Here is a 23,574-nt window from a genome sequence, read left to right as displayed (position 1 = left end):
ATCATCATCATCGTCGGCCTTCGGTTGTTTCCTCTATATCCTTGTTCCTTGTTCCGTCCCTGTGTCGTATTCCTTTGCTGCGTGCGTGCGTCGATCCTGCGCGCCGTGGCGGTGCCGGCTTATAGGCAAAAATTTGTAATGTAGGTTAGGGTGCGAGAAGCTGTAGCGAACGCGCCTTGTACTGCATTTTTTTTTCAGGTACGTGCAAGGCGCGTAGGAGCCGATGAACGGGAGAAGGGAAGCGGATCCCTAATGGCACGTGCCCGTATATTTTAGGGATTTTTCGATGTGCACCCCTTGGTGGGCCCTGGAGGAAGCCATCGCGCGATCGAGCGAAAGGGATGGATGCCCTCGGCGGTGCAATACTCGCCCGAGTGCTTAGCGGATATTGTTATTACTAGCATTTTTTTTTTCGCTTTCCCAAATACATGTACGTTGCGTTGCGACGATTGCAGATGGTCCCCGGGGGTTGTTGATATCAGAAGGGTCGCCGGTTTCTACCCGCCGATGAAACTCGTGACCGATCGAAGCCCGGGACCGTAGAAGTTGCAGTTTGATGGATCTGCGTATGCGAGGGGGCCATGGTGGCTTCGCGTGTGCAGCAGGGGTTGTGAAAATGGAAACCGGATCCCTACTTCACATCCGCGCCGAGCTGTTTGCGCGCGCGCGCGCACAAACACTCGTATGTGTGTATGGGTTTTGAGCTGCCCGATTCCGATCCAGGACGTTGTCAGGCTAGTACAACGCCCTTGGATATATATATCATTTCTTGCATTTTTTTCCAACCATTTTCGCGTTTCCCTGCTGGGACCCTCGGGATTGATGTGCGCGCGCTTTTCATTTGGTAGGCTGTTTTCCACCGCCTCTATCGCCACCAGCACACCGCCAACTCTTGCTTTTTCCTCGCTAGCCCGACCGACCTGTCGGCAGGAGTACAGTCATGGAACAAACGCGCGCAAAATGGACTGTGTCGATAGCCTGCATAGTTCATTGAAATGATGGTCGATGGGTCTGCTAGTTCCAGGTCAGTTTATTTGGAAAATTTGGTACATATTGTATTTAATATAATTTGTTCTTTAGTTAATCTACTTTTTTCCTTTTTTTTCTCGCATTCTGGCAATCGTTTTCAGCTGTTTATTTCAGTTTTTGCGGGATTCAGAAAAGGATATATTTTTTGCCTTGTACTCTATTTGAGTGTTCGTCATATTATGTACTCATTTTAGTATACATACATACACCATAACTATTTTTTATTATGAAAATTTATATTTTATCAAGAATGCTGGTTGTGTTACAATACTGTCTGTCTATAAAAAAATAAGATAAATGGCTGTGCATTGTTGTATTACTTTGTTCGTTTCATATCTACTATTCGGGCTCGGACTGATTCGGCCCGGAGTGAATTATGCGCCAACGCTACGCTTAACCACCCCGCTGAGAGGCAGGCTATAGGAACTAAAAAAAAGCAGCTCTGCGTAATCCTAACGAAGCATTTTCCAGCTACAGCTCAGCCTGGAACCAACTTGTCCGATAATACGCGTTCGCTGGAGAGCCGCCTGTGTGGTGTGGCTCTTTCAGTCAACCCCCTCATAACCTGCGCACCCTCATTGAATTAAAACGCGCCGGTTAGGGAAAAGTTGCACATGCGCCGATCGTATCGTATCGTCCTGGCGCGAGCGCGCGCGCACGCCATTCTAACCGCCGCCTAGTTTTGATTTGGACGTTCCCTTTCCATATTCCACCTCCAGGACCGGTCGATGTTGGTGGTGGAAAATTACAACAGCTGTACAAAATCCCATCCTTGATTAAGCGCCTGCGCTTTTCCGAGGGGTGTGCACTCGAAAGGGAGTTTGCGCACCATCAGAAAAATGTACACCATTCGCTGGTTTTCGGCCGTTGCACTTAGCGCTCGGAAGATGCACACTCAACGGTTGTACTGCGGGGGAAACCTCTAGCACAGGATACTGCTTGTGCGACCTACGAACGTGCACCATTTCGATTGTCCTCCTATATGGTGTGTGATGTTCGTCACCTGCTCGATATCCGGACGACCCGGCCTATTGTTGGTATAATAGAATTCTGCCGCCTAGATCTGCACCTATTTGGCCTATTCGTTAGTTGATGGCGCGAAACTGCAAAAGAAATCCCCAAACTATGGCGCCTGTTGGCACTTACACATAGGACTCGCGGAGGCTCCGATTTGCATAAAACGAGTGGAACGGGTTCGGTGCCTCTTTGGATGGGAAACAAAATTTTGGGCATCTTTCGGCGTAGCGCCGAACCCTTGCTTTAAAATTCCGCGCCATGCTACATTAGCCAGAGCCAGCGCGATTTGGCGACTTTGGACAACACGGGGTGGCACATACGCGCTTCACACATATACCTATACTGTGTCTACATGTTCTTCGTTTCCTTTGCCTCTTGGCAAGTGCTGAACTCTCAGCTGTTGAGCACACGGATATGTCTATACCGGTCGTGGATCCTACCGCGCACTTACACGACGCTAATATCGCGAATTTTCTTCAACGCGCCCTGCACCACAACTACATCACGGTGCTAGTTCTGTTCTTCTCTAGCACCGCTTTCAGGAGCGTCTGGAAGGAATAAGGAATCAGTCTGCGAAAAAAAAGCGCCCTCATTCATCCCCATTCCTGGTCGCCTTTCGTCGGCATGGCCGCGCGAAACGAACCTGCCTGCCACAGCACCACGGAGCGATGCGAGAAGGAAGAAGAAAGGAAGGACCTTTATCTTTTCTGCACTCGTTTGCCTTTTTTTTTAGTGTTCGCGCTGCTCGCGCATTCAGCTTTCGCGATCCGGTACCACAGCTCCGGGCACCAACTGGAATGCGCCATGGCGAGAGTTTTCTTTCCGTGTGCGCGGTTTGTTATTATTTTTGTCTGCATTCGCGTTTATATATCGTCGGAACAATATATTGTATTTTAACTATCGGCAAGCCCGATCCGGGTTGGATCTCCTTCCTTCTCCGTGTGCCTTTGGATGCACGTATGTAGCGGTGATCCTCTGGGGCTCTTAGATGTATTCGGTCGTGCACAATTAAAACATTTTATTTGGCACTAAAATCGTACATCTTGGTTATCTGTGATTGGTTCGCAGAAGAGTATAGAAGGAACACGGAATGCTTTTTATGATAGTTTCAAACATGATGGCTTGTATCTTGGGTTTATGTCTGTGTAATTATTACATTTATGTTGGCAGAAAAGCAAAACCGCCATGACCATCTTTTCAAAAGACCCATAAACAATACTATAAAATGCATAGATTATATGTTAGTTTTGTTGGTTCATGTAGGTGGCTGGCCTGTTCTATTCAGACAATTTATGACGTATCTGAATCAAATTTGTATTCATTATTCTGGCAGACTGATCACAATCCAGACGGCTCCGCACGTATGCATGCTGGGTAACTGTGCTTCGGAAAATCCCTGTAATTGTACTTTCGCAGCTACTCCCTCCATGGTTGCAGAATTAGGCTACATTTCAAAGTTTTGTTGCCCGCTAATACTACGCCCTTCAAATACAGCGAATTTTTTTACCGGGCACCTACTCGATATCTTGTCCTTCTTAAGCGCACTTCGCTGCTCCTTTCTGATTCTTTTCTGTAACGTACACCAACGCAACCGGTCTCAACATTCTTCTGCCGCCTGAAAGGAGATCCTGGGAATCCTGTAGGAATTCGGATCGGTCTAAAATTCTTACTAGAGCCCACCCGCACACGTTAAATTTTCTTTCAATGTGTGGATAGTCCAGTGGTGGTGATTATTTTTCTAATCTCTTTCGGTCAGCTGAGAGTAAGGCATAAAGGTATGGAAGAACGGACGCGGGAAGAAATCAGTGCTTTTCGTTTTCAGTGTGTTTCGTTCCTTCGCGGCTGTGTATATGTACGCTGCCAGTCCTTAACCGGTTCAGGTCACTCCGTCCGCACGTCGTCGTGGTCCCTGTCCGGTTAGATGCATTGTAAAGATAGAGAGCATTATGTCCTTCTGTCCGGTTGCCGCCAGAATGTGATGGGATACGTTTTCCTTTTCACACGCACAGCCTTACAATTCAACGCTTTCATCCGTCGATCGGATGGAATGGAATGTTAGTAATGACACAAGAAATATAATCCATAAGAGACATTTTTTCGCTACATCCATCTTAGCTAGGCTGTGAACTTAAGATGAGCAAGTCTTAACATGCCTTGTATAACGCCCCTCTGGGTTATATAATATCTTTAATGTTGGTAAACAATTTTGACAGTAAAATTCACGTGTTACTCCGTGGCATAATAACTAACCCAGCCTATTGCTGGGAACGAAAGGCTCGTGTGCTTAGAGCTATCGCTGCTCTCCCGGTCCGTTGGTGAACTAGGAGAGCGCGAGCACCATTATCACAAGACCCCATCGAAACCGTTGGTCAACCGTCATTTTCTTGTTGGCTGATTAGCGCACAGAAGAAAGGAAACGAACGCATCATCCATTGCACCCGCCACACCCAGGCAGCCCCTCACGCAAGTTCTAATCAAAATTTCCGCCCAACAAACGCGCTTGCCCGATCTTGCTGTACTCTCTTTCTTTTGGTGCGCAGCAGAGATAGTGGAGACCCTCGACGCCCAACCTTACTCGTTTGGCGGCGGTTATCAATGGGTGCACCCCGGCCGGAGCTAAATTTGTTTTGATTGTCCCTAATTCCACGACGAGTTCATCAGCACCACTAGACCTACCATTTAAAAGCTGGTGCTAGATCCGCTGGTCGTTCGCCCAGTTCGGTTTGAAGAATCTTGGAGCCTAATCGATCATTTTGTTTACCAACTCGAAGACGTTGATACATGTGCAGTTTTCTGAGATTATAGCAACAACCCCAGCTACTCTGGGCGTTGTTACGCTTGGGATTAGATTTGGAATCTAGTTGGAATGAGGAACATGTACCCAATGTGGTTCAAAATGCATCCTGCACGATAGTTGCAGCACGTATGCGCCTGATACTGATCTTGGGCTTGTAAGAAGTCCCGAGAAGGGATGCTAATGGTATATGATTCTCGTTAGCCTGTAGCGCAATGGATTGTGCCCTTTCGAAGTTGGGCCCTTTTCCGCACAAACCATACTAGTATCGTGCTTTTTCTCGCATGCTGTTTTCCCGCACCGATCCAAAGTGATGCTGTGGTCGCTACAACGACACCGAAACCTTTTTCGATGCATCGCTCACAACGTCACTTAGTGTGCACCTAAAGTGCATCCAACGGGCTTCGATTGGATGTTGCTCCCATTTCTTTTTTGTTGTTACGGTAGTGTGCAGAAATGAGCAAACGAGGGTCCCACTCTCGAGGACCGAAAGGTCCTTTTTTCCCGTTTCGCACACCCGCAAACGCACAAGTGCTGGTTCGCTTACTCTGCCGGCGCCACGCGTGACTCACTCGCTCGAACTCACCAGCATCGAAGTGCCCGTGGGGGACTTTTTTCCTGCCGCGGTTCCGTTCTGCTTCACCCGATGGTGGTTGGGTTTTTGGCTTCCTTCGGCGCTCTGTCTCGTTTGCTCCTCCGTGCGTCCTCCCGTCCACGAGGGGTGTCCCTTGATCACATCACGCTGCATTGGGCTCTGCGAGCGGACTCCTCGAACGAACACATGCGCAACGCCGCACGGTTCAGAATGGGCGTTCAGATAGAACGAACCGGCAGAGAAAAAGAGAGAACCAGGCTCCAGGGTCGCGTGAGAGCGCGCTTCTCGTTGTGAATGAGAGCGAAAAAGGACTACGCAGAGGTCGCTTGCTGAGCCTGCCAGATCCCGGCTACCTCATCCGGGCGAGCTGAACAGCCCTGTCACTCGTGTTCAGCGTCTCAGAGAAGACAGAAGTGGCTAGCGCCTTGACGGCAGGGACTCTAGCAAATCAGACTGTTGAACCTTTTTTTTTTTAAGGGCAGAGGATAGTTCACAGCGGCACAGCTTTAGATCATGAGATAGTGAGCCTGCCAGGCCGATACACATCGACTCGATCGCCACAAGGATTGCACGCATTCTTGTGATGATCATCATCACGTGAGCTCTCTCGCGATCGATCCCGCTCGTTTACACATCCGGATCATGCTTCGGTAGCATCGGAACATAATTCGAGCATTTAGTTCGTGCCGGTGCGTAATCTGTCACCGGGTGTGTGGTGTGAATTATTGCCTAGAATTGGAAACGACTCTTACGAAAACAGTGATCCCCTTTGTGTGATATTCGGACGATTGAAACGAAGAAAATGCAAGCAATGACTCCTAGCACGAACAGCTAGCGATCGTTTAAAGAAAAGCAGTGAAGATCATTAGCTAGCTCGGTTTCTCGTACAACATCGATGTAGTGTACTCTTGCGTGCGTGTTTTGTATGTGTGTGTATGTGTTTGCACGTGTGTGGTAAAGACTTTCCTTGTCAAATTGTAAAACTTCTGTTGGTTACTCGTTACTGGTCGGCAAAAGCTTACAAACCCAGACTTCATCATGTACTTCGACGACAACGGTGTGTTCGAGATCGTGGAGCATACCAGGTAAGGATCGCTCACTTGGCCAGTTTAAGGGTGATGCACTGCAGATAAGCTGGTAGCCAACAAGAAAAGCGATATCCAGCAAGATACTAAAACCTAATGGATATTGTGGCGCTAGCAAAAACAAAAAACCACACAGATCGTTCTGCGTGTCTCGATTTGCTGGTTTAGCCTTAGCGAGCGAAAAACACGTTCCAACCCGGCCACACACATCGATAGGGGCGGCTCGATGGATCCCTCTTGACGAGGAATTCCCCACTTTACGAGGGATCCCTTTTTCCTGCCGGCGTAACATAGCACAAAACGGGGGCGCCTCTAGGTTCCTTTGTTGTGCACGATCGCGCACGGAAAACATCCTCAAAGAAAGGCCCATCCACCCTGGAGCCAGGACGCGCGTACCCACACAACGACAGCTCACGCACTCTCGCCTTGATCGCGAGCTCTGCACCCTGCGCGTTTGCACGGCAAAGGCCCATCTCGAATGGGGTTTTCTGCCCAAGCACCGCCGCTGTTGGGTGTCGAGTCGAGCATATATCCGTTCCGTCGTGTGCAGCTGAGGGGAACGACTTAATGTGACCCATACGGCGACAAGCAGGAAGAAAAGACTGTACGGGGGCTGTTAAGCGAAGGCAGCTACGGTACCCTGCTCTTGTTGTGCGTTCAGGGAAGTCCATTGCCCTACACAACCCCTTGTGTTGGGGAGGACTCGTCTGCTAGAAGGAATTCCTTGCGCAGGGGTTCTCTGTTCCACAAAAGCACCACGCGATAGGGAGGTCACTGACGCTTACACGTGCTGCTGCTGCTGCTGCTGCTACGCGATCGAAGATGTGGTCGGCAAACGTGATAGGTAAAATGATAGGAACATGCCTACATGCTCCTTCAATCAGTGCACCGTCATGATGGAACTGGGAATTAGCTCCACGAAAACCACGCCACAGTTGGCCACGTGGGGTGGAAGGGGCACTCCAAGACGGTGTATGCTCATTCTACTGCCCACGGTTTGGGCCGTTTTCCTCGCTCTCCAATCGGGTGGCACCTGTTGGCGCTTCTACACGCGCGCCAGAACCACCGTGGATAGTAAAATCGCGAAAAATTTCGCTTTCATCTGGCGCGCGCGCGCGGTACCATTCATGCGAGAAAGCAGCCCGGCGGTGGTGGAGAAAACCGAAGGGGTGGAAACGGGCGAGAGGTGGGCGGCAAATTTGTGTTTACGATGAATTTTACCGGTTGTGTGTGAAGCTGTTCTGTTCTTTTGCGCTATTTCTGCTTTTACGCCATCATTCGCGAGCCACCCCGGGGGGTGGGGCGGCCTGGCCGTTTGGGTGGCGTGCGGGGGTTGGGGGTTTGTTGTGGTTTTCGCCAGATTTGGCAATGGCCAGCCTTGGGTTTTAGCTTTTCTCCCACCGTTTCGGTGTGCGCTCTCTTTCTGCCCCTCTGCTCTGGTGGGTCACTTTCGCGCAACTGGCCGCGGTCAATCTCGCACGTGCTCTGCTGGTGGTGGCGATGTTTGGGGGATTTTTTTTTGTGTGCTTTTGTTTGCTTTAGCAACTCCTCCTTGCGTTAGGTCAGTTCAGAGCCCGCCCGAGTGTCCAGCCGGGCGAGAGGTGGGAGCGTTTGCTTCTTCGTTTTCAGCCTCGTTTTTTTTTGTTTTGCTGCGAGAGGGGTGCGATCATTCGTTGTTTTTTCGTTGTCACTTTTTTTTTCTCTGCTATTAATGCGACCTTTTTGCTCGCTCGCGACACTTTTATGCTCAGCTGTCTCGTGTGACTCTCATTTTGCGGTCATGCTGCTGCTGCTGCTGCTGCTGCTCGATGGATCACAGCAACATAAGTAACTGCATTGTCGAGTGCACTCTGTTGTGTGTCGTATGTGTGCGGGCCATAATTCTCGCGCCACATGCGTTTCGGTTCCGTGTGTATGTGTGTGTAACCTCGCAGAAGGGACCACGCTGCACTCGGAAGAAAGAAACGGAGAACGAAAAATGGGAAAAACTCGCGCCAGCCAGCATTAGGACCGTGGGTTTTGTGTGGCCCCTTTTTTTCCGCCTTCATCCACGTTTGCTCCAGTCTAGCGAGTGAGTTGGTTCTATTTTCGGTCTTAGTGCATTTCTCCCCTCCCCCCCCCCCTCCGACGGGCACCCCCATTTGACTCTTGCGGCCGAGCGACCCCAGCCATATTCCGGCCTCCGCGAACGCATTATTATCAGTTCACACTACGGTGGGTACGTCCCCTTCTTACACGCTGAGGGCTACGCCGCACGATACACCAACAAGGGCACGGCACGGTGGTGAGGGCGAAAACGGGACAGCACACCGAAGGGGAAACGAAAGCGACCAAGGGTCCCTTGTGCTGGGCTAGGACGACGGCGCCAGATGCGTGACCTTCTCACGGCAAGCCTGCTGCATGCTGCTGTTGCTGATGTTATTACCGCCAGCCAATTGCACTGCGCTTACCTCCTACAGGCTCCTTCGCCGTCTGCTGCGTCCCACAGAGCGTCTTGGGCGGGTGTGAGTGAGTAGCGGGATCCTTGCGCGCTGAGACGTCATTGCCACACGCACACACACGCGCACACGTGTACAGTTGGCTGCATTTGTTTGTTGCGACTTTGGGGTACTGAACCCACCGTCAGTAGGGCCGGCTTTGAAGACACACAAGGAGCAAAAAGGGCGCGTACTTGGCTCGAGACGACGAGGCACGGTGTGCGTAAACCACTGCGTGGTATAATTAGCGGACTCCAGGACGAATCCGACTCACCAGGGGGGGACGGTTGTTCCGGTTTCATTCCTTCGCGAGTGTGCGAGAGAGAGAAAAAAAGAAGAAGAATATTGCACAAACGCCACTTTCGCTTTACTGACCGCCGGGTTTTTCCTTTTTCATTTCTCCTGCAGCCGTTTCACGCTCAACTCCGCCGGTCGATCACCAGCAACCCGTCGGGCGGAACAGCTCCAACGCAGCACCCAGCGCCGGCAACACATCATTCCCCAGCGCATTATCTACGACGATGGCTGCAAAATGCTGGGCTCACCGAGCAAGGACAACCTTCCCACGGAGGAGCTGTCGTTCTACCAGAGCCACAGCCCGCAGCAGAGTCCGCGCCCGTGTAGCCCGTGCACGCTTTGTCCGGAGGATCCGCTGGGTGGCGAACTGCTACCGTCGGAGAACAACTCACCCACCGTGGCGATTCCGATCGGCATCAAGCATGCGTCCGGGCCCATCGTCGGTGGCAAGCAGGTCACCACCGGTACGCTGGGTTACCGCCTGCGACGACCGCTGGACGATCACGATCCGAACTCGATGGATTCCGGTTATGGCGCGAGCGTCCTTAGCGACGTCCTGATGAGCTCCATCCACAGCAGCAGCAGCAGCAGCAGCACCATCAGCAGCACCGGTGGCAGCTCCGGACTTATCGCGCCAAAATCGCACTCCATATTCCAGTTCAGCCAGCAGCCGTCCGCGAGCTCGGTCTCGATGTCACGGCACAGTTCCACCTCACCGTCGAGCGCGCGTAGCCGATTCCTGCACAGCAGCCTTTCGTCCGGTTCGATGGAGTCGATGGACGAAATGGAGCTGTTCGACATGGAAGCGATGGAGGATGACGAGCTGCAAGGCGCGTCGGAAGCTTACGGGGCGTCGCATCAACACGCGGCACCGCATCAAGCCCTGCAGTCGACGATGCTGCCCAGCGGCTTGAGTTCGCTGATTTGTGGCACCATCAAGACGACGCGCACAAGCAACACTCCCGAGCAGAAGCGACCGTTCGTGCGGCGCTGCCTGAGTTTGACGGAGAACACCAACAACAAGCTGAACATCCAGCAGCTGCAGCATCAGCAACAGCAGCAGCAGCAGCAGCAACACGCCGGTGTTGTCGCGACGCAGTTGAAGACACCGGAGCGTTTCTGTCGGCGCATGATCGCGACGGAGGATCAGGAGAACTACAACCTGACACCGTTCGCAACCCGCCCGACGGTGGGCTCTCCGGCGGAAGTGACGCGTTGCTTCAAGCGGCCCGAACCACCAGGCATCAGTCCGGTGCAGAGCAAACGCAGCAAAACCCAGTCGGACTCGATGGCAACTGTCGTGAGCGTTTTTGATAGCCCAGCACGCACGACCGTCCTGGCGGCCGTCCCGAAGAAGGTGGTCTACCAGAAGTCGATCTCGATGAACGATGCCCAGATTATGACCGCCCTGTCGCGGTCCTCGTCCGAGCCGGATCTGATCGGGGACTTCAGCAAATCGTACGTGCTGCCGTTGATGGACGGCCAGCATCGGGATTTGAAGTCGATCTCGGGGGACACGATGGCGCGGTTGGTACGGGGCAGCTACAACGACAAGATCGCAAGCTTCAAAATCATCGACTGCCGGTACCCGTACGAGTTCGAGGGTGGTCATATACGGGGCGCGAAGAACCTCTACACGCAGGAGCAGATCATCGAGGAGCTGATCAAGTCTAAGGCTGAATCGCCGGTGGTCACCGGAAACCAGGATGGGCCGGTGCGGCGCCACATCATCGTGTTCCATTGCGAGTTTTCGTCCGAGCGAGGTCCTAAACTGTAAGTTCAATCGTACATCCCTTGCTCAGTGAGAGATGAGGTCGAAACTAACACTCTGCTCTGCTCATCTGTACAGGTCTCGTTTCCTGCGCAATCACGATCGCATCCTGAATGCGGACAGCTACCCAGCGCTTCACTATCCCGAGATGTACCTGCTGCATGGTGGTTACAAGGATTTCTTCAAGGCGCACGCCGAGCTCTGCGATCCGATCGCCTACCGGCCGATGCTGGATCCGGAGTTTGGCGATGCGTACCGCCACTTCCGGGCCAAGTCTCGCAGTTGGAATGGCGACGGTACGGGTACGATCAAAGCTGCGGCCACATCTGGCTCGCTGAACGGTGGTCCGAGCCGTCTCACCAAGTCCCGATCAAGACTGATGCTGTAACTGTCGAACTTTGCGTCCCTTCCTGCTTGTCCTACCAACACCTCCCCCCCCCCACCCCCTCCCGCGCGCGAATCTGTACGAATCTTTTCGCTAAGCCACTTCAGCATATTGTCACGTAGTTTTTTTTTCTCATCCCAGCGTCCCTCATGTAAATACGTTATGAAATGGTTTTTTTGTTATTCTATTTTTATGCTTATGTTTATGATGATAGATTAAAGTTTTGTTTTTTTTATTATTATTATTTTTACAAACATACATTACCCGTCGTTACGAACATTTGGTGCAGTATAAGCGCCGTCTCTCATGCAAATGTTATCGGAAGAAGTTTCGTAGAATGTTGAGAGGATTTTGACAATTTGCTATAAATGAACCAAAATTGAAATGCAAACTTAACGCGGCAATAGAATCACAGTTTGACAAACTATATTAGACCACAGCATCGCACAGGAATGATTTACGTTAGCTTTTTTTTTTGTTTGTTTTCATTTCTTTTTCTGGAGTCACATTTGATTTTTCATAGTTTACGTTCTTTTTCTTAATTTTTACTTCATTGTTATTCATGATTTTTTATCTGTGATTTAGAACTGCTTATCTTTTTGGAGTATTTTTTTCTACACGCAAGCAGAAGCTAAAAATATGCACGGTATCGCTATTGTTGTATTGCTTCGAGCGAGAAAACCCAGTTGAGGATAAAAAGTAGCGTCATGAAACGTGATTTTTTTTTTGGCGTAGACTCATGGAAACAGCATCAGTTTAGTCGATTTACGATACAGTTGTGCTTGAACTAGCGAGAGCGCATAGCTCGGAGCATATCGATTGAAGACTCCACATTTTCTCGCGGCAGGTATTATGCATCGCAATGAGAACTGCGAACTGAAGCATACAATTGTAGAATAAGCGCGAAAGTGAAGCAACAAGTGCAAATAAGATAGAATCGAACAATACAATGCGTTTGTAAGTGATAGTTATCAATGCGGAAATATAGTTAAATGTTAAATATTAGATTCTATGCTACTATGTCGGAATACATGCTGAAATATCGGAGATAATACTATTTTTCCTACAAAAAAAGTCCTCTCGGTCACACACACACACACGACCTCAATATACAGTATACTGTCCAAGACAGGAACTCGAGGCTCAATGTCGGGGCTAAAGATTAACGAAATTAAACGACAATAGCACTGTTGTCCCGTTGACAATCATCATATTCACCCGGATTTACAACACATGCACTCCTATTTGCCGGTGGAAAGATTAGATAAAAAGGACTGAATGGAGGCGGATGCAATTTGGCAAACAGATCCGCCAACGGTTTAGCGTTCCTGTGGAGCCTGCCAACTATTAACAAACGCGAAGAGTGCAAATTTTTAGATAGATAGTTTTTTAACCAAATTGTAGTGAAGCATTAACAATTCCTGCGCTCGCAATGGATGCGACGTGACAGTAAAATGTGCAAGAATCAATGATAGCAAAATACCCTTATTAGCACGTAAAGCAATAGGTTAGTAATTGGTAATTAGCAAAAATACAAGTAAATCGCACAAAACAAAACAACACACCGATGTTTTTTTAACGATTGAAAAGGACATGCTTTCTTCTCTTTTCGGGCATGAGTTTTAGACATGTTTTCCTCATTAAACCGTTGTAAAAATTGATTGTACATAAATTCGAGAGTCGCAATGTTTAAGCAGCGTATTACTTGGGGACTGACAAATCAATATACAATTGCGTTTAACTAATTGAAAAGAAAGTGGAATATATATGATAATGGTTTGATAAAACACTTAAAATATTACTCAACTCTGTATGAGGGTTGAAATTACAAAGAAATCATTGCCGTGATTTTCTGTCGTTTATGTTTGAGTTTGAACAGTGGATTATCATCGATCAATTATTAGACATATCACATTATTTATCGATACTATTGAATTTATTCCAAATTTTATCTGTTTTTGAAATTACTCATAAAAATATTCATTATCTATTTGAAAAATCTTAAATCATCATTCAAATTTGATCGACAAAACGGTAATAAACGTTATGCAACGTGGCGCGAAAATAGACATTTATGGGTCGTGTTGCACGTTTCATGGTTTCAGCTAGACGTTCAACTTAGTGGAATGCCTAATGTTTGATAAACAGTACGAGCAATGTGTGGTACAAAAAATCGGTTTATGACGCATATTTTGACAATTGGCAAAGCAATTGGTCACAGCGAATATAAGCTTCAGCTCAAGTCTAAAACCGAATATAAAATGTGATAAAAATCTTTGTTTAGTCATAGGTCTGAAGAAATTTTATTGTATCGCACCTTCGTAACATGGTTGAAATTGATGATAATGATTCAAAGAATTGTTGCGCACACCTTTGTTCTGTTTACCTTGAGAATATGTGTCACTGCTGGGTTGCTTTAGCGGCCTTTATTAGCTTCATACGGCTCTCGACAACATTGTTGCTCGCTAACTTAGGCAATTTGTGCGGAAAATGTCGCAAAACTTTTTTAAACTAATTCTGGTCGACCCGTCGTGGGATGTTCGAACCGAAGCTAAAAAATTTGGCTTGCTAGACCAATTGTTCATAGATCGAAATAGTCCTACGGATGTATACATTAAGTACAAATACACCAAGTAAGTTTCAAGCATGCCGGGTGTAATACGATACAAGCCTAACCTTCAATACTTGCATCCACACGTTTCCAGGAATGCCCTACAGTGCAAGGCTAGTATGCACGGCAATCCCAACGTGCTACAGGTAGTATCGCTGGACGAATGGAACATAAAACCTTCTGTGAAAGCCCAAGCGAAAAGTGCCAAAGTAAGTTTGTGTTTACGCGATCGTGAAATGTGGATGCAATGATGCATCCGTGCGGTGCATCGGTGCGGTGCATCGGTTGTACATCACATCAGAAAGGATGAAGCTAAAGAGTCGAATGTTTTTAATGTATTTCTTTCTTTTTTTTTGCTCGCCAAGTCGCTACAAAATTCTTCACTCGATTTACGTCCAACACCTAAGCCAACGAAACCTGAAGAATTTACTTCATCACCGAAGTTATTACCTTTAATGTGGAACTCTTGCACCAGTTGTCGAAGGGAGGGCGCACTGTTTCAGTGTTTTGTCTGTGGGGCACTGTACTGCGGTGAAATGTGCCAGCAAAACGATTGGCAAGTACATAGGAACATGTGTATGCCGTAAGTAGCGCTCGAGACATTGTTTCGCTAGCACCATTGCACGATGATATTTTAGCCTTCCCGAACATTGTTTCTTCGCAGGAGATTGGTTCGAGTAACGTGTGTTTACAGTCCACCGAATGCAAACAATCAGCTGCGAAAGCCGCCTCCAGCAGCCGTTCCTGACGTTAATCAGTCAGCAATAAATAGCTGGGGTAAAGACCCGCTCATCCAGCCGAAGAATGAACAGACTTACCGAGGTCATGCCAGTGGGCAGATACTCGAGCAGAAAAAGAGCGAGAGACAAGCTCCCGAAAAACAGAAGCAGAACAACACCATAAGCAACGTACCGACGAATGTTCTCAAGAACCTCGCCATGAAGCGTAGACAAGATGAAGGTGATGAGACGGTCGCCCTTACTAACGGAAATGATGAGCCTCCCGTTCACCCGGTCAATGGCGTACCAGGGCAGAACCCGTCTGCTCTCGTCATCAAACCGACAGAAACTGGAATGCACAAGGACGTATCGAGTTTGCTAAAGCGTATGCAATTAAAGGCTGCACCCACGAGCAAACGTAAGACCATCCAGTATGCGCCATTTCCCGAAGAGGGCGATCACGTGAAAATAACGTACATCTCGGATGCGATGCTGTACATTTATAAAACGAGCTCACACGGAGCCCTAAACGGCTACCTGAACGTGGTCAAACGTTCCATCGAGTCCGCCCGGAGTGTGAAGGAATTTCTGCTGGTTGCCCCGAAGCAAGACGACATCTTTTTTGCACCTTTTGATGAGGATTACTATCGCGCAGTAGTGAAGTCGGTGGATGGCGCGAACGTGACCGTGTTCTATCCCGATTTCGGCAACACTCACACGCTGGAGTGGAAGCTATTGAAAGAGATTCCCGATCCGGAGATCAAATACGCCACCTGCTACACGCATGTCGCATCGATCGACGGTGTGTCGGCATTTTCGCCACCAGTGTTCAGCTTTTTGAATGGCGTTGTCGACGTAGTCGAATTTGAACTGACAAAGGTGGGGAAGGGACAGCCCGAGAACGCTACGAAAGTGATTGACATGCGTCATGCACAGGAGCTGTACCTACTGAGTGAGAAGATAAAAGAGTTAGCTAGTAAAGAAGAGGTCCCGCAGGCAGCCGCGAAGTACGAGATTCCAGATCCCGCCTCGTACGTGCCGGTATCGGCAGAGGATGTAAGTGAACGCAATCATGCGATCGCCTAGCGTGTGCCCATCCTAACAATATCGTTTTTTTTGCCCTATGCCAGATTGAAGAAAATGATTTACCTACCGGAAAGGACATCGAGCTAATCATAGTGGAAGCGTCGGATTTGCAAGAAAACAATATGCTGTGCGTCGTGCAGAAAGCGGACTCCGTGCGGTATGCAAAGTTGATGAACGACTGCGATCGATATGGCAACAGCGACCCGAACCCGTACATACCGGAGCAATCCGACCATGCCTGTCTGGTCAAATTCGAAGAGCTTTGGTGCCGGGCCATGCCAATCATGCTGACGGACGATGGTGTGCAGCAGTGCTATCTACTCGACATCGGTATTGCCCGCGAGCTGGAAGGAAACCCCGAATGCCGCCGTTACCCGCCAGGGTTGGAGCGGAAAATTTACGTGAACGAATGCTTCGTCGACAGTGAGTACATGTCGTTTAGCTTTTGTTGTAAAGAACTCCCTTACGCTTGTTCATCCGCTTGTTCTTTACAGATCCGGAAGTCCTTGGAGTGAGTGCGAAAAGCGCTAAAACGCTTCTAGGCAAGACGATTAAGGCGAAGGTCAATGCAGATCAGGAAGAACTGACGCACATAACCATTCTATCCATTAGCGAATAATTTTTTGTTTATTCTAATATGTTAGTGTAGTCCAATCTATCTCATATGCTGCATTCTAATACTGCAAGTATTACTATGCTACGAATTTGAATTCGTTGTTGCCTTCATCAACATTTGATTATATTCGGTAGAAGCTTAAATGGAATAAATATATAGGAAGGAATGAGTCTATATGAAACGATCGGAGCGCAACGAGCTGCACCATTTCGAACAGAACAAATAATAGTAATATCTGGATCTGGCCGTGCCGTAAATAACCGTTTTGTTTTACTACGAGGCACGTTGGGTATTGATGCTGGATGTTTTATTGACACAGCCGTTTTTTTGGCCCATCAATAAAGACGCCGCAGTCGCTAAAGTTCGTTGGAATATCATTCAATAAAGAGTCGCTAGTTGATGAAAGTGGAACGTGCTACGTGTTACTTCTGTCGCCCGGTGCAACGCGGGTGGGATCGTCAGTACACCTTCGCGGGTATGCTGCAATGCTTAGTGATCGTGCTGGCAGGAGGATTGGTGACGTGGCTCGCGTGCCCCGCCGAAGCAATCGTTCGAGGTGAATCCGTCCAGCAGCAGAAGGATACGTTCCCATTTGCCGTGTCGCTGCAACTGGCCGATGAAAAGTGGACACACTTCTGCGGCGGGACTCACCTGGGAAGCGGGTGGATTCTTACGGCTGCCCACTGTATCGTTGCATTGTGAGTCCCGTCCCGTGGTGCGGTGGACATGAATCGTTCACGTGTTCGGATGGAAAATCCAACGTAGCACTTCTTTGATGTACCTCTATCTTTACTGACCTTAAGCTTACCGCTAATGCTATCGCTACATGCGAGATTGAAAAACGCGACCGTTTCTAGCACGTCCCGCATAATCGGGAGTGAAGAATGTGAGCAAATGGTTCGGTAGACAATACTCTCACACGCACGTTTGTCCTGTTTCACGCGCCAGGACGAAGAGCAACCAAACGCAGATCGTCGCACAATTCGGAGGCCACCAGCTAAACGATAGCACCGTCGAACGTTTCCCGATCGTCGAAACGCGCACATCACGCACGTTCAACCCGTAGGTGTTTCAAATGTCCTTGGTTCTAAGAGCACCCACCGTCCCACTAGTAGTCGCTTTTCTTTTGCTTCGTCTCTCTTCGCCGTAGCGTGACCATGGTTGGAGACATTGCGTTGCTGCGGGCATCCCTACGGCCTACGGATGCTGATCGTGCCGGAACCCCGACGATGTCCTTAACGCTACCGACCGTCCGCGAGCGCACGCCAGTCAACGGAGAATTGTGCTACATCTTCGGGTACGGTTCCGAATCGTACGACGGACCGGTCAGCACAACGCTCCGGTATGGTACGGTGCTGGCCCTCGAACACAGCAGCTGCACTGGAATGATGGGAGCCGTCGTCGCCCCGCCACCCGATTCGGGAATGTTCTGCGCCATTGGACGGTCCGACGCGTGTAAGGTGAGTGCACCGGATGAAAACGCCGGCGGAAAAATGCGTTACTCACTGCTCTTTCCTTCCGTTTCGAACGTGGCCAGGGTGACTCGGGTGGCGGGTACGTGTGCCGGAAGCCGTTTTCCTCCCGCTTTGCGCTGCGTGGCGTCATATCGTACGGTGTCGGTTGCGGTGCGTCCGGAACGCCTGGTGTATACACCGACGTCGCTTACTATCTAACGCGCTACCCGTTGAATTCCATCGCAGGTGCTCCTTAATGAATGGAACCGATAAACAGCAACGAATCCTTACACTGTCTTACTGGCTAGCCTTAAATGATTACAGCCGCTTGTGCCCGCTAGCTAGTGGTCTGCGATCGATTTTTCCTTCTCATCCGATTCCTCGTCCACCGCCACACCGTGGTGCTGTTGTTCCTGCTGTGCGTGATCCTTCAGCGCGGCATCGCGGGTTTCCGGATGCAGCAACGTGAGGGCACCGGCCAGCAGCACCGCACAACCACAGATCGTGGTCGGTATCCACCAGGCGAAGCGGCCGAGCAGATCCGTGATGTATGGTGCCGCGATCGAGCCAACGTGTGCCATGGTCGAGCAGATACCAAGGGCCGTGTTGCGGATTTCGGTCGGGAACAGTTCGGCCGTGTGTAGCGTTACGATGGCGTAAACTGCCGTAATGCCGACCCGGCCCATCATCGCGAGTGTGACGAGTGCGGTCGTGTTGTCCTGTGGTAGAGCCAACACCACCAGCAGACAAATGCCGGCGTAAAGGAAGAAACAGAAGGATGAACTGCGCCGGCCAAAGTACGCCAGCACGATCATCGATAGGATGTACGCCACGATGTCCACCGAGCCGGTGGTGGCGACGTACACGTTCCGATTGGCCGCGAAGTTGTCCGCGTTGAGGGCTAGGACGAGAGCATGCAAACCGATTAGACCGACTGCAATCGCGTTGCATCGTCGCGATGCACCTACCAGTGACGTAATAGCACAGCGAAGTGATGCACCACGTGAAATGGCATATAAGTGCCCGTCGGCAAAGGACCGGTGTTCCGTAAAGCTTCGTGAACTCGCTGAAGGACTGCTTGAGTCGTGTTCCGAATGGGACGGCTGACGATTGAGATTCCTCGTCCGGGTTTTGGGTCTTTTCCGGCACCACCGCACTGTCAACCAGCTCCTGGGGGGCGCTATGTCCGAACACCATCCTGTACGCCTTCCGTTCACGTCCTTTGCTGAGTAACCACCGCGGGGACTCGACCAGGAAGCTGGAAGGTGTCGATTCGATGAGTTTTTGGTTAAACTCCCGGACGCCGACTTTAGCATACTCACTACAGGTGTATGACGAGCAGAAAGGACGGAACCGTTAGGGCTAGCGAAAGATCCCGCCACGGTTTGATAAGGTAGGCGGCCAGCGCCAAACACAGCATTCCGAGGGGATACGAGAAGTTGAACGCGATACTCATCCAGGACCGGTGCCGTTTGCCAATGTTCTCGGTGACTGCGGAAGAAAGCATTCGACAGTTCGTCAGATAGAATCCGTGCGTGAAATGTGTGGGGCCATCACTTACGCAATGCAAACGCCGGATAGAACACACCGGAAGCGGATGCACCCAGTCCAATGCGACCGAGCAGCAGCAGGACATAAACCGGTGAGAAGGTCGTCAACAACCCGGCCACGATGTACATCGTGGCCGCGATCGAGAAGCTCGTTTTCCGCCCATACTTGTCCGAGAGGACACCGAACGTGGACGCACCCACAAACTTCCCGATCGATAGGGCCACCTGAACCGTGGATCGAAGAGCCGTACGCTCACACAACAGATCCCATTCGGGCACGATCGAGACACCTTCCGGTTGATCGTAGTGCATATGCCAACCACCGCTGTTTGCCGTGGCCAGACAGTTCACCTCAGCTGGTGGTGGGTGCGATTGGGTGTAGCTGAGGGCATCCTTGTAGTTAAGCGCGCTCAGCTGCCCGTAGTTCCAGGTGTAGATCGTGCAGGTGCCGTTTTTGGCGGTGCCACTGTGGAAAATGGATGGGATGGGGTTTTTCTGTTGTTGATGTTGTTGTTGTTTGGTTGCATGCGCCCAGCTCGGTGGCTTACGTTGGTGAGGTGATGCTACGAATTTCGTCATGACTCCAGCCGGCCTGTACCAACTCGGGCACCATGCAGTAGTAGTTTTGGGGCAGCTGGCCCAGGAACACGTACGACGACACGTGGAATCCGTTGAGGATGTTGGGCGTCAGGCAGAGAATGAACAGGACCCTGTGGATGGTACACGAAACCACAACAAACGGCTTGAGACGGGTGATGGACAGAAGGCGCCAAAGTCTGTGAAACCATGTCGGTTGAACCGTTTAGTGGGAACCCAAACACGCTTATCTTGCACTTGCATTAGATTGGCTCTTGCTTGGCAGAGCAATACGGAAACGCTAAGATTCGCAGACGGTGGAGTGGACCATTCGTGGAACCGGACGATAACCGGTGCTTGGCGCGAGATTATCAGATAACACGCATCAGATAAGAGCAGTACCTCTTATGTACTAATGATGCTAATGTGCCTATGATAAAGAAAGCACTAAGATACCTTTATTTACGCAAGGGGGCATGATAAGCTCCAGCATAAAATGCATCACAGCGAGGCTTATCTGGTTCGCTATCGCGATCAAAAGTTTCTACCGGACAAACGGATCTTCCGACACGTTGCCAACTGCCGAACAGATTGTTTTAATGAATCCGGTAAATGCGGTACAACAAACAGGGTACGTTTGGATGCAAAAAAAAGTATGACACTGACATTCCCCACACAACCCGACGCCGATGGTCGGTTTTGGAAACCGCGGGTAATTTATTCCGTCCCATGTCAGGAAGGCAAACACCTCGCGCGTTGTCACGCATGCCGATGGACCGATAAAAGTGACTGCCCTTGGCAAAAATCCGCTCGAAAGGCCATCCGGACACGTGACCCTGATAAAACGCGTACCGTTGAGTGCGCAAACCCGCTGTAATGCCGTTTTGCCAAAGCGTGTCATTAGCGCGCACTTGGGTGGGTTGTGAAAAAAGTGACCATCAGTAGCATCGTTCATTTGTGGGAGCACTCCCGCCGGATGCTGTTCCAAATTTAACCGACAGCGCGTTATCGATGCCACAACCATTCGTGTTCGGTGTTGATAAGATTGCGCGTGACAGGTTCAACCGGCCCAAAATCAGCGCAAATCCTTTTGTGTCGCCCGCACTCGTCCACATGCGTCCCATGGTGGCTCCGGTTGAGCTTTCCCTGTCGAAGTCGGCTGCGAGACGGTTTGATTGATAACGTGCCACCGTCGAAGATCGCCTTTGTCATGGAAAGATAGCGATGCTTTTCGGCGGTGGTATGCATGGTGGAGCAAACTCCGTCCCGGGAAATGAGCTTGGTTCGCATTCGAGGGCACACATTCGGCAGGAGCCACGGAATGATAAGGAGGCGCTTGAGCAAGCGTTGGCTGCCAGGGTGCCAGGGCCACAAAAAGGGCCATCGTGATAGGGCCATCGTTCCGGGACCGGCCAAGGCAAAGGTCAAACTGTTAAACTTGCAATTGTTTACGTATTCTTGTGCCGGTTCAAAACAGCCGCACAACCGCGGTCTCATGTCTCGCTCGGTGATAATTACCAACTCAACTGGCGGCAACCATTTACGTTATTAGTGCACGTTTTCAACTTTCAATTCCCGAGCGGGGCGGATTCTTAGCGCTCATCCGCTCGGTGGACGTTAGGTTCCTTTTTTTAGACTCTCGTCCTCTGGGTCATTTTTTTCTTTGGACGCTTTTGAGCCGTTTCCTTATCAACCCCCCGCGGAAGGTCAGCAGTGTGCGTTCTGGCCTACTGTTCTTCCACAAACATTCCATCACAGCATTTCAACACTTACTTAGGACCGTTTGCGGAATGCGTCCGGAATCGTGGGGCACTTCTCGCACAACGGTTGGTGATAACTTAAGCTCAAAATGTGCACCAAACGCCCGGTGGCTTGTGAACGTACAATCTCCTACGGTCGAACGATAGATTGCAATCGGGCTATCGGTTGCTCTATCACTTTCTACCGCGCTTAGTTAAGGCAGACACTTGAGCAACCCGCTAGAACTGAACTCAAGTGAACTCGAGCTCGGGTGGCGAAAGAAAGGAATAAAAAGAAAAGGGCTCCGCGGGTGCGCTTTCTAAATCTACGAGACTTTCCAGTTTTCCTGCTGGCCCACGCTTACTTTCACATTCTTTCGCTTTCGTCGATAGAAAACCCCCCTTCCAGCAGTCGATAAGGGCAAGGGCGTTCTCGTTAGAACACGCGCACGTGTTGCGTGCCCGGAACGTGTCGGTGGTGGTATGTTCGCTTGCGTGGCCCTATTTTTTTTTTCCTTCTACAGACCAGCCGTTGCGCTTTTCCGTTGCGACCTTGGGGGAGAAAATGTATTTTTATGTTTTCCCGCTCATTTGTGTGTGTGTGTCTGGGGGGTTACAAGTTCTCTCGTTCGTTCGTTCGTTCACCGAAGCGAGGGATTTCCCGTACGGATACGTCTACGCGACCAGCCATTCGTGCGTAGATAACAACGTGTTTGATGACGGGGAGAAGGATTTATTTTTATTCCCACCCACGACAGATGCCGTTTTTTTTTGCAATCTGGCCTATATTTTTGGCTAACGCAACTCGCACCCGTGACCCATTCCTAGCTCTCCCGAGGACCAACGAGGTGCCAGTGTTAGGCACCGCTGCACCGGTTCGAACTCCGGTATAACCGTTAACACTCACCACAACCAAAGTCCCCGATCGCCTTTCTTCTCCAGCCCGTCGAGGATCGTTTGCTTCAGATCACCCGCCGACTGGACGGTCAGTTTTGCCGTGCCATTCTTCAGCTGGACCGTGGAATCGTCCGACTGTGAATGTGCCAGCTGCTGGTGCTGCATCTCGGTGTCGCTTGCGTGCTTCCCATCGCCTAATGCACCATGGTCCTGCTCGTGTCCCATGGTATTTGGGCTCTGTTGCTTTACTCCTGCCGTCACCAAACGCGACCCTGCACTAGTTTTTGCACCAGGGCCAACGAGACACGCACGCACGCGAAAAAAAGCAAACAACCGCTCACCGCTGGCCGGGCGCAATCATTTGAATTTCGAACGATATCGGCACGGGTACGCCTCGCGAGAAGTTGTGAAAAATTGCGCCGCTTTTAGTGATTCGAATTAGCAACAGTTTTGTTTACGTTTCCCCCGCTTAGTATGCACACCGTTGCGCCATTCAGCACGCTCCGTTTGAAACCGGAAACTATGTATGCGCCCTCGAAGCGCGCCAAATCACGTTTGAAACTGCGGCACAGCGCGAGCTGTAACCGACGCAGACGCAGCTGCCGGCAGTCCCACGGGTGACCAGTCAACGCAACGTGCGAGAGTGAGAGAGAGAGAGAGAGAGAGTGAGAGACAGAAAGAGAGTGATCCCTGAGACGCCGTCAGTGGCCCACGGTCAGTTGGTTTATTATCGCTTTGCTGCTTGACCACGCACGGAACAACCCGAGCGACCCACCGTGAGAACCGGGGCCAGGCCACTCAGCTGTGAGTGCCTCCCAAATGAGCTCTTCGCCGTGTGGTTAATTTCTTTCCAGAGCACCACGCTGCGTCATTGCA

At 50.3% G+C, this 23,574-nt stretch overlaps 4 protein-coding genes across 4 annotated transcripts in view; 3 read left to right on the top strand and 1 right to left on the bottom strand.

The window, feature by feature from the left end:
- LOC128720031 (uncharacterized) overlaps nt 1-11,453 on the top strand; it is a 91,924-nt gene extending 80,471 nt beyond the window's left edge. The window contains exons 3-4 of the mRNA XM_053813679.1: nt 9,406-11,067; nt 11,144-11,453. Coding sequence (XP_053669654.1) covers nt 9,406-11,067; nt 11,144-11,453 — 1,972 coding nt within the window. The remainder of the gene's footprint in view (nt 1-9,405; nt 11,068-11,143) is intronic.
- Nucleotides 11,454-13,827: 2,374 nt separating this feature from the next.
- LOC128720019 (uncharacterized) lies at nt 13,828-16,886 on the top strand. Its single transcript, XM_053813668.1, has 6 exons — nt 13,828-14,083; nt 14,156-14,270; nt 14,427-14,644; nt 14,726-15,836; nt 15,911-16,289; nt 16,361-16,886. Exons 1-6 carry the CDS (start codon nt 13,941-13,943, stop codon nt 16,483-16,485), a joined length of 2,091 nt encoding a protein of 696 aa, XP_053669643.1. The 5' UTR covers nt 13,828-13,940; the 3' UTR covers nt 16,486-16,886.
- A 2-nt stretch (nt 16,887-16,888) lies between these two features.
- Nucleotides 16,889-18,193, top strand: LOC128720008 (tryptase beta-2-like). Its single transcript, XM_053813657.1, has 4 exons — nt 16,889-17,180; nt 17,431-17,544; nt 17,633-17,942; nt 18,020-18,193. Exons 1-4 carry the CDS (start codon nt 16,960-16,962, stop codon nt 18,191-18,193), a joined length of 819 nt encoding a protein of 272 aa, XP_053669632.1. The 5' UTR covers nt 16,889-16,959.
- Nucleotides 17,908-22,942, bottom strand: LOC128730410 (organic cation transporter protein). Its single transcript, XM_053823456.1, has 6 exons — nt 22,709-22,942; nt 20,035-20,196; nt 19,498-19,952; nt 19,259-19,427; nt 18,905-19,194; nt 17,908-18,837 (listed from the first exon to the last, which is right to left on the bottom strand). The coding sequence occupies exons 1-6, from the start codon at nt 22,921-22,923 to the stop codon at nt 18,278-18,280; spliced, it is 1,851 nt and encodes a 616-aa protein (XP_053679431.1). The 5' UTR covers nt 22,924-22,942; the 3' UTR covers nt 17,908-18,277.
- Between the last annotated feature and the right edge of the window lie 632 nt (nt 22,943-23,574).

This window comes from Anopheles nili, chromosome 2 (assembly GCF_943737925.1).
Source record: "Anopheles nili chromosome 2, idAnoNiliSN_F5_01, whole genome shotgun sequence".
Lineage (NCBI taxonomy): Eukaryota > Metazoa > Arthropoda > Insecta > Diptera > Culicidae > Anopheles > Anopheles nili.
This window is presented reverse-complemented; position numbering and strand designations above follow the sequence as displayed.

Excerpts from the sequence above, each read along its gene's own strand:
- LOC128720019 (XM_053813668.1), top strand. The coding sequence starts at position 13,941 with ATGTCGCAAAACTTTTTTAAACTAATTCTGGTCGACCCGTCGTGGGAT. Across the intron at positions 14,084-14,155 it reads ATTAAGTACAAATACACCAA|GAATGCCCTACAGTGCAAGG; the intron begins GTAAGTTTCAAG and ends ACACGTTTCCAG. Across the intron at positions 15,837-15,910 it reads TGCCGGTATCGGCAGAGGAT|ATTGAAGAAAATGATTTACC; the intron begins GTAAGTGAACGC and ends GCCCTATGCCAG.
- LOC128730410 (XM_053823456.1), bottom strand. The coding sequence starts at position 22,923 with ATGGGACACGAGCAGGACCATGGTGCATTAGGCGATGGGAAGCACGCA. Across the intron at positions 20,197-22,708 it reads GATCGGGGACTTTGGTTGTG|GGTCCTGTTCATTCTCTGCC; the intron begins GTGAGTGTTAAC and ends TACCATCCACAG. Across the intron at positions 19,428-19,497 it reads CTATCCGGCGTTTGCATTGC|TCACCGAGAACATTGGCAAA; the intron begins GTAAGTGATGGC and ends TTTCTTCCGCAG.
- LOC128720008 (XM_053813657.1), top strand. The coding sequence starts at position 16,960 with ATGCTGCAATGCTTAGTGATCGTGCTGGCAGGAGGATTGGTGACGTGG. Across the intron at positions 17,181-17,430 it reads GCCCACTGTATCGTTGCATT|GACGAAGAGCAACCAAACGC; the intron begins GTGAGTCCCGTC and ends TTCACGCGCCAG. Across the intron at positions 17,943-18,019 it reads GACGGTCCGACGCGTGTAAG|GGTGACTCGGGTGGCGGGTA; the intron begins GTGAGTGCACCG and ends GAACGTGGCCAG.